Source organism: Seriola lalandi, unplaced genomic scaffold (assembly GCF_002814215.2).
Source record: "Seriola lalandi dorsalis isolate HSWRI2012SDOR001 ecotype SW California unplaced genomic scaffold, Sedor1 jcf7180002054945, whole genome shotgun sequence".
Taxonomy (NCBI): Eukaryota; Metazoa; Chordata; class Actinopteri; order Carangiformes; family Carangidae; genus Seriola; species Seriola lalandi.
This window is the reverse complement of record NW_019525496.1, coordinates 1536303-1545546: the sequence shown is the minus strand read 5'-3', so window position 1 is coordinate 1545546 and position 9244 is coordinate 1536303. Positions and strand designations below refer to the sequence as shown.

Sequence of the window (9244 nt, the reverse complement as noted above, 5' to 3'; positions counted from 1 at the left end):
TAATATATATTGCAATAAAAAAATAATGGCGTTAACAATGTAAAGCAGAGAATCATGTTTACTGCTCCAGTCACCAGTAGGTGGGAGCACTGATCGCTACTCTCGTTTGGGTTGCAGTGTATTGAAGCCACGAAGAAGAATGGTGTGAACAAGGAAGTCGATATTTTACAGGAAGCCAGCGTAAGCTGCTTTTGTTTTGTTTTCTCTTTGTTTTTCTGTACCAAATCGATGGTCGTTTTTCATCAGCGTAGGTAGTAAAGTAGTTAGTATGTTGTAGTTTATTTAATTTGTCTCTATTAAGTTTATTTTTGTATGACAATCGGTGACATTTGGCGTTAGCCGTGAGCTACCCTCAGATCCCAACAACAGAGCTAACAGGCCTGAAGGCCATCTGTCTATTGTGTTTCCGTCAGTCAGATACTTAACCTGTTTTTATCAAGGACGTAGTTGTAAGGTTACACATCGTTTAGAAACATAATATATCACAGTGAACAAAGCGACCGGACTGCTGTCATTCGTTGATCGCCCTGGTAACGTTAGCTCTGCGGGCTAACTGGTTGTATTGTGGTTAGTCAGTCGACTGACCTCAACGTTACCATCGGAGCGTTTAGTGCAGTCACATTACCGACAGTAAGGGGACAACAGCACCAAACACACAATAAGGAGATTGGATGACCATGTACGCCCCACCGGGTTCTACTGTTCCTGGAGGCCGGAGGAGGAGAGGAGGCACCTCCCTGCCCAAGCAGCCGGAGCGGAGCCTGGTCTCGGCTCTTCCCGGAGCTCTGTCCATCACAGCGCTGTGCACCGCTCTGGCAGAACCGGCCTGGCTCCGGGTTCATGGAGGCACCTGTCCTAGACAAGAGCTGGGGGTGGCAGATGTCTTGGGGTACATTGACCCCAAGCTTCTCGATGGTGAGGACCAGCACATGCTTGTTAAAACCAACAGCAGAGATGAATCTGGTATAGCTCACTTGTAATGCCTTGTGATGTCTCTGTGTCCTCCAGATTACTGTGTGAACCCGCAGACCATCTTGCTGCTGAGGGTGATCGCTGCCTTCTGCTTCCTGGGCATCCTGTGCAGCCTGACTGCTTTCCTCTTGGATGTGTTTGGACCCAAACACCCAGCACTAAAGATCACACGCAGATATGCATTTGCACATATTCTCACAGGTATTAATCTGTCATACTACAGTTGTTTTCAGGTTCTTTAAGAAAAGACAATTTGTCATTTGTGACTACTTAATGTTTGTTTCTCTGTCTCTCATCAGTGTTGCAGTGTGCCACAGTGATAGGCTTCTGCTACTGGGCCTCGGAGCTCATCTTATCACTACAACAGCAACATAAAAAGTACCACGGCTCTCTGATATACGTCACTTTCGCCATCAGCTTTTACCTGGTGGCCGGGGCAGGTGGAGCCTCTATCCTTGCGACAGCCGCAAATCTCCTGCGCCACTACCCCACCGAGGAGGAGGAGCAGGCTTTAGAGCTGCTCTCGGAGATGGAGGACAGCAGTGAAACTTTTCCTGCTGATTATGACATTGCCAATCAGTTTCAGCCACCGCCTGCATACACGCCCTAATGCCGCCAGACTGGCCCTGCTAACACACGCTTCTCTCTCAGCACGGCTATTGGCTTGATGAGCAAATCCCACTCTTTATCAAATGGATATCTTTGCAAATACTCTCTGTAATGAACACAGTGTGTGCACAGTTAGTGCACAGACTCCTTGACTGACAGTGCTTGGGTGCATGAAAGCTTTCATTAGTGGTGGCAGAAATTTAGGGGATGATTCTTTCTTTCGCCACTGAAGTTGTTCGTAATTTGCATGTAAATGGCTTTTAGGATTTGGTCCTTACATGTAAAACAAACTCAACAGCAAGGAGTGCTCAACATGGCTCATCACAAGTAATTGATGAAACAGCCACAGTCTGATCAATGCCATTTAATGAAGCTGAGCTGTCGGCAGATTGTCAGCGGTTGTGTTGCTCTTCGTTGGACGTGGATGGGGCTTTGTTAAGCATCGTTTTGATTTAATTTTTGATATGCTTGCCATGTGTATGATTTTATTTTACTGATACATCAAAAATGCAGAAATACACTGAGAAGATTGTTTTAGACGTTTTCTTTTATATGAAATATCAAATGGACCTTATTTATTATTTAGTTATATGTGCCGTGTCCTATTTCCTTCCTTTTGCTTTGTAGACATCTGTCACTGGTTTAGTCTTATTTATTCACATCTGTACTTGAAATAATACTAGGAAATTGTCAAAAAAATGTGAGACAGGTCTTTGTGGTGTTTTTTTTTTTTTTTTTTAAAAGGATCATGGCATGTGTTGTATGTTTTTAGAGCTAGCAGCCATGGAGAAATGGAGAAACATTTTTGTATGTTTCACAAGAAGGGTTACAATTAGTAACAGAAATTTCACCACGTAAGTCGGTCATGTCATGTTTCCTGGATTTAATTTCAAAAAGAAACCTTATTTGTGTTTTGTGATTGCCATATGTGACAGTTTCATGTGTTTGCTGTGCATGAGGTCTTTTGTGTGCAAATTTTAAACCTCTTGGCAGAATCGTGTGAACATCCCACGTAAGTTGCCAGTTGAGGCTTAAAATTGTGATTGATGTGGTGATCCTAGTTGGTTGTATATTGTTCTGTTCACACCATTTTCTGCATTTTGTTCCTCAAAACCGTTGCTATACTTTCATCACCAGTGTGTAAATATTGATTGTTTATACATAAAAAAAAAAAAGTGGTCATAATAAAGTAAATGCCATATTTTGCCTCACGTTTGTCATCTGTAACTCGACACTGAATCTTCCACCAAGTGCAGCCTGTAGGTTGGAGCTGTGGTTTGGATTTAATGGAATATTGACTTTGACATTCCCGTCTGACCGAGGTATTTCTGGGTTTACCGTCTAGACGTTGTAGACGCAACTTGGCATTACAGTGAGTAAGAGCCTTACAACCTAATAGACTTTAAAGGGCATACAGTATGCCTTGTACTGTATAAAGGCATTGTATATACTGTATTGTTAGAAGCATTTTCAATAACTGCACACAGATGCAGAGTGTTGTGGGAAAGTCATCAATATTATTATGATTATTAGCAAACTGCCCTGACATGTAAAACTATAGTTTTAAAGACTTTTTTTTTTTTTTTTTGCATTGTTTCTGCAGCTTTCTCCACTCAGATACTACGTCAAGAGTTGAAGTCTAAATGGGTCAAGATATTTCATGGGTAAAAGCACTACATGTTTATCTTACTCTCCAAAGCTAAAGTGCCATTATGTGGCCAAATAACTTAAGTTAATCAGATGAATAAACAAGGTATTAATAGGGAAGGGTTTTCATGAGGTGAATAGGCCAGTCAAGGCTTCTGAGAAAATAGAGCTTACAGGGAAACGTCACTTGGCCACACTCTAGTGGTATATATACAGACAGCCACAGCAGAATAAATACTACAACCATCTAAAGTCTTTACGGGCTCGGTGGCAAACTGTTGAGTCATATTTTCCTCCTAACACAGTGAGACTTAATCTAAACCATGCTGGCAACCAGGACTTTGCTGTCCAAACAAACACTGGCTGTTCTGTCTCGCCAGCCTGCCTGCTTTGTTCACCACGGTGACTATGGCAATTGGGGAAATACCAATGTTGCAGTGGTAAGTGAAAGAAATCAACAAAACATCAGGCAACAAAAAGGTAGGCAAAATTCTAGTCTGGGCATTATTGTGATTCGTGAATCACAATGTGTTCCAGGTTTTCTCAGGATGTGGCTGGTGGGATGGGACTGATGTCCATGAGGGAGTCTAGTGAGTATGAGTCAGGACAGGAATATTGCATTAACATATCGCCATGCAGAGATGGTAACTCACATCTCTTGTCTTCAGCACCATGTACCACCTCAGCCGTAATGGTGCTCGCTTCCAGATGTTTTCTCCAAATCAACAGCAGATGCATGTGATGGACCACATGAGAAAGCAACCTGGCTCTGGCGAGAACCGGTAGGCTTGTTAGGAAACACTGATGGATCTGGGTCCCAGAAGGGTCCAGTGACTTATGTGACTTTGTATGTTACTACATCTGAATTGACTAATTTCACAAGGTAGTATTTATGATTATTTCTGGCCATTACACAGGAACATGATGACGGAGTCAGCTCGTTTCAGTCATGGTCAGGGAATGATGCAAATGCAGGACCTGGCCAAGCTGGATGTCAACAGCTTTGATGCTGTCATCTTTCCTGGAGGCCACGGCATCACCAAGAATCTGTGAGGATGAATTAGATGCGAAGTAATCGCTGTGAGGATATGGAGTGTAAAATAGAGTAAAATGAGATAGAATACAAGCAGGCATGGTGAAGATGGAGTACTAATAGTCGAATATAACTCTCAACTCTTTAGATCCTCTTTTGTGAAGGATGGCAAAGACTGCAAACTGCATAATGATGTGGAAAGGGTGCTTAAAGACTTCCACCGTTCACGCAAGCCTATTGGGTATGTATCACCTAGTCACTCTTAATCTATCAGTGCTGAGGGAGCAATACTGTAAATCACTATTTATGTGTGATGAGTAGATTCAAATAGCAGGGGAGCATTCTTTTATTTTTAAACATAAACAACATAACAAATTTTGGGCAACGCAGTCACTTAAAATTAACATTTTAAATCTGAACATGAGGCAAAATTGCAGACTGTCATTGACTGGTACCATACTTTAAATCAGATTAAATTAGATCACATTAGACTAGATAAACACCAGATTTAAACAATCCCTATAATTGAATTGGGACATTGGAGCAGTTGTAGAAAGGAAAAAGTGAGAATACAGATTGAATACTTAGCTTTTATGGATGGGAAAAAAAAGAACAATCAATCAATATTTACATTTTGCAGAATGTAAATAGGCTGTAAATATAAAAAATATAATTAATATAAATATAGATAAAAGAAACTCTTATTACCATTGCATTAGAATTTAAACTGTGATATCATCTGAATTTTATTTGGTTTCACATGGTCAGTATGGTGTTTCCTAGACACTAAATTTTACTTTTACCACATATACCACCACTAAAAATGATTATTCAAACACCTATGGCATAAACAAAGGTGTGAAGCAACTCAATGCCGTTTTGCTTACACATGTGCATTTGCATTTGTGTTTCATGATAGTAAAACTATATATTCACAAAAATATCTATCTAAAATATAGAAATGTGATTTAAAAAAAATCTGCATTAAATAACTGAACTTGAAAGACTTTGGTTTCAGAAAGTGTGTAAAAAATGACGTGAATTTAAACCTCAGCAGACCGTTGCATACACTGTCAACAGAAGTCATTAGAGTTTTTAACATTTATATTTCTTAAAAATGCTCTGCAGATCAGAAATAGCTCACTCTGATTTTTTAAAAGCATACTGTGGCCATACTATGTCTGTATGTTGTGGTCATACAGCTACTCGATGCATTAACTAACTATCTGTGGCCTATTTACTGAAAAATCATAAGTGAGACACGTTAATGGAAGAGAAAAACTAAACAGCCTTTACTCTCCATATTTGTGGAACATGTCTGATATTATGTCCAGGTTTGTCACTGTAACAGCCAAATATCACTCTCTTTTTCCACTCTTTCTATCATTCTTCATGCGTACTAGTATCATCTGTCAGCGATCAGAGCAGACACAGCGGGAAGAGCAGGTGCAGTGAAATCATTCTTTACCCTCTGAAGAGGACAGTTCAGGTAGTGGCGCGACAAGAAAGCAGCGAGATCAGGCAAACTAATCCACAGGGTTAAAGCAGGCAGGACAGAATGAAGGCAACATATAGTATGTGATCTGACTGATCCTTTAGGCTGCCACACTGGCACAGGGGGACTGATGGGGTGATGAGGTGCAGCTGTGCAGACAGGTGACAGGGTCAGGAGAGAGGACACCTGGTGGCCAGATGTAGAATTTAAACTGAGATGACAGGAGATGCATGATTACAGGAATTAAAGAGTGGAGTTGGAAGTTGAGGAGGAGCAAGAAGAGGATGAAGCAGCTTTCACCATGACAACAGAGGTTTATTTGACTTAGAGTCAGCTAGTGTAATCCTCTCCTATTGCCATTTATCCCTGTAAACAGTTTAAGAAAATAAAGATCATTTGACCAAAAATGAAAATACAATGTAAAAATGATTAAGAGCAATGACAATTATCAAACATGTGCAAAATGGACGTTGCTGTGCAATGTAGGAGTCAGAATTATCACTGGGTTTCACATGTTGCTGCAGCAGACAGATGCCGCACTGCTTTCAGATACACCCAGTTCCATTGTTCTGTTTTGTCAGAGCTGTAATTGCTGTCTTGTTAAAGTGATCTGTCGACAAAACAAGCAGTGTATAAATTTAGAACCACATCATCTCTCAAAGCAGTAATTTAGCCCTTGGTGGCAAACCTTAAGACAGCCCCTCTGCAGCCCCCGCCACAATGCAAACTGTTCCTCTGCTCATGTGTGTCCTCAGATTTCATCAGTGTTTCACTACTGTTTGATTTAGGAGAATAAAAGACAAGATGTGAATCATTTGGTTACACCCTTACCTAAGAACTGTTTTTTTTTGTTTTTTTTTACAATTTATTTGAAAACAAGCATGGAGTAAATGTGCTATACTTCCAGAGCTTCAATGAAGCAATCCTGTTAGATCACAAGGCATTACTGCAGTGAGCTGTGGTTTTACATTGCCTTGAAAGTCTCGGTTAATTCCATATACAAACATTTTATAAGCTTGACGACTCAGCTTTTAAATGCACTAGTCTCATGGTCCTGGTACACTTGAACAAAACAGAGCCATTTTTAATGTTATTAGTAACACCTGTGTTTTTCCTGCAATGAAAAAGGTGTAAATTTAAACAGCTATTTCAACTGCCCAGCAAAATGTACACCATTCCCTTAGGTAGACTACATAGAGCAGCAGATAAGCGTGTATATGAAAGGTATTGTGCATTTTATGACTAAAGCATGAAACTTTCTCCACTTAACCATTACGTTTATTTTCAGACATGGAGGCATTTCAGATATGACCCCCAGGACAGGGCAGAAACCCCTGGAGCAATGAATGTAGTCCAGACCAAACTAGCATGCTAGCTTAGAGTGTTCACTAATGTACCAGCTAGTCATGTGATTCCATACAACAACTTACAACTTTTAACAAGCTATAGCTACCTTAACACCTGGAAATGGTGGGCTCTGCAGTCCCCCTGCAAAATTGGTGCTCTAAGCAAAATTATGTCACATGGCCATAGCAGCAAATACGCATGTTCATGCAATTTTGGTAAAGATGATTATAATGGAGAAATGGGGCAAAAACTGGAGAAATGCAATGCTGAGGTCAATGACCTCTCAGCGTCACCAGAGGTTAGATACAAATTATCTCCCTGTCTGAAATAAAACCTTGGAATATGTAGATTATATGCTGAAACGTTTATGCTTTAGTCATAAAATGCACAATTGTCAATTTGCCCCACTAACAAGATGTGACTGGACTGTACTGCTGAAGTCTCCAATAAATAAGTATAAGCATAAATAGCACCTATATTTCTTTAAAGGCACAGTACACCCACACAGGTGTTTCCACTTCGGCTGATTACATCTGCGCTAAGGTTCATGCTGGGGGAGGAGCGACGCTGACAATGATCTGAGGTCACCAAACTACATATCTTTGCCGCTTGCCCCTCCCCTCTCATTCTATTTCTGTGTTTCCGGTTTGTTTTTACTGTCAAGTATCCAATGAAAATAACTGGAGCGTGATAGTGATATGAGCACACACCCACACAGGTCTGAGAGAAGGTCCAGTCATGTCCAGGAAGGGAGAACTCCTGTGTGGGTGGACCATACTGTGGGTGTGTGCACGGGGGCTTTAAATAACATGCTGTTACATCAGATGTGGTCTAAGACTGCTGTTTAAAATGTGGAAAAGGGATTAAAGTTAATTAAGTTCCTGTTGGCATCAACTCCAGGTTCCTTTGTCATTGAAACAGAAGTCATGTCAGGTAGCAAGGACAACTACTGACTTAAACTACACTGAAAATTCAGTTTAATGCTGCTAATCCCACTAAAACTGCACAAACTAGTGTGTTTTCGTTCTCCCTTGGTTTTATTTATTGGCAAATGGTGATGATAAACAGCTGACAGTCTGTATTCTTGTCTCATACAGTAATAGTAGTTTGCACTGAGCTTCACACTGCTTTCCCAGGGCTCTGTACTGGGAGAGCTTTTCTTTCTCAGGCTTCTACCCCCTCCTGTTTGATACTGTTAAGGCAATTACTCTCACACCCTGATCAGTCTTAATCTTGACTTACTAAAAACCTCACAACACTTGTCTGCTCCTGTTTTCAGACTGGCCAGCATGGCTCCTATGCTGGCCTGCCGTGTGCTGCCCGGCATCGAGGTGACCATGGGCTATGAGCGGGACGACAACACTCGCTGGGGGAACTGGCCTCATACAACCATAGTGCAGGCCATAAAGAGCATGGGCGCACGCCACAATGTCCGCGAGCCATATATATCCTTTCAAAAATCTCTATTTAACATGTGCATTGGTTAACAAAATCTACATTTATTTGAGTTCATGTTGTCGTTATTTTTCTTCCGTATTACCTCCTGCTTTGACCTTAACCTTTTCTTGCACGAAGCCTATGTGGATGAGAAGAACAAAGTGGTCAGCACCCCCACCTTCATGTGGGAAACAGAGTATCACTATCACTATATTTTTGATGGTATTGGAAATATGGTCAAACATGTCATGCGTATGTCAACCAAGTGAGCTGAGACAATGAGCCAGAAAAAGCAATATAGGAAGTTGGTGTTGATAAACAACATACATGTCTGTATTGTGATGAATTCTTACCTGAAACAATATAAATGCTTTAGTTAAAGAGCAGTTGGCTTGTTGTGTGTAATTGATGGTATTGGGTTATATGGATAAACACGCCACATGTATAGTAGGTGAGCCACATGTATGAGTCCAGGTAACATCGACAGAGAGCAGATCTGCACTTATGGGTCATTATCTATTCACTTTGACCCATGTTTGGAACTGGAGACATAATTTCTTAATCATGACAGGCAGGGAGGAGTTCATTGTCCTCACAGTGACACATCTGTGTAACAGTCAACGTGATCAAAGCTGAAGGCTGACCTTGTAAACGATAGGGTCAGTACTTTAATGACAATTGCTTCTAATCTTTTGTCAGTTTTA

The 9244-nt window shown here is 40.9% G+C and overlaps 2 protein-coding genes across 2 annotated transcripts; both read left to right on the top strand.

The window, feature by feature from the left end:
• Nucleotides 1-127: 127 nt before the first annotated feature.
• On the top strand, nucleotides 128-2782 carry tmem127 (transmembrane protein 127). Its single transcript, XM_023394074.2, has 3 exons — nucleotides 128-915; nucleotides 1009-1173; nucleotides 1272-2782. Exons 1-3 carry the CDS (start codon nucleotides 672-674, stop codon nucleotides 1580-1582), a joined length of 720 nt encoding a protein of 239 aa, XP_023249842.1. The 5' UTR covers nucleotides 128-671; the 3' UTR covers nucleotides 1583-2782.
• Nucleotides 2783-3479: 697 nt separating this feature from the next.
• Nucleotides 3480-8926, top strand: gatd3l (glutamine amidotransferase class 1 domain containing 3, like). The gene is made up of 7 exons (XM_023393945.2): nucleotides 3480-3668; nucleotides 3766-3818; nucleotides 3897-4010; nucleotides 4146-4277; nucleotides 4410-4502; nucleotides 8383-8548; nucleotides 8675-8926. The coding sequence occupies exons 1-7, from the start codon at nucleotides 3552-3554 to the stop codon at nucleotides 8807-8809; spliced, it is 810 nt and encodes a 269-aa protein (XP_023249713.1). The 5' UTR covers nucleotides 3480-3551; the 3' UTR covers nucleotides 8810-8926.
• Nucleotides 8927-9244: the final 318 nt, after the last annotated feature.

Excerpts from the sequence above, each read along its gene's own strand:
- gatd3l (XM_023393945.2), top strand. The coding sequence starts at position 3,552 with ATGCTGGCAACCAGGACTTTGCTGTCCAAACAAACACTGGCTGTTCTG. Across the intron at positions 3,819-3,896 it reads GATGTCCATGAGGGAGTCTA|CACCATGTACCACCTCAGCC; the intron begins GTGAGTATGAGT and ends TCTTGTCTTCAG. Across the intron at positions 8,549-8,674 it reads ACAATGTCCGCGAGCCATAT|GAAGCCTATGTGGATGAGAA; the intron begins ATATCCTTTCAA and ends CTTTTCTTGCAC.
- tmem127 (XM_023394074.2), top strand. The coding sequence starts at position 672 with ATGACCATGTACGCCCCACCGGGTTCTACTGTTCCTGGAGGCCGGAGG. Across the intron at positions 916-1,008 it reads TGACCCCAAGCTTCTCGATG|ATTACTGTGTGAACCCGCAG; the intron begins GTGAGGACCAGC and ends TGTGTCCTCCAG. Across the intron at positions 1,174-1,271 it reads ATTTGCACATATTCTCACAG|TGTTGCAGTGTGCCACAGTG; the intron begins GTATTAATCTGT and ends GTCTCTCATCAG.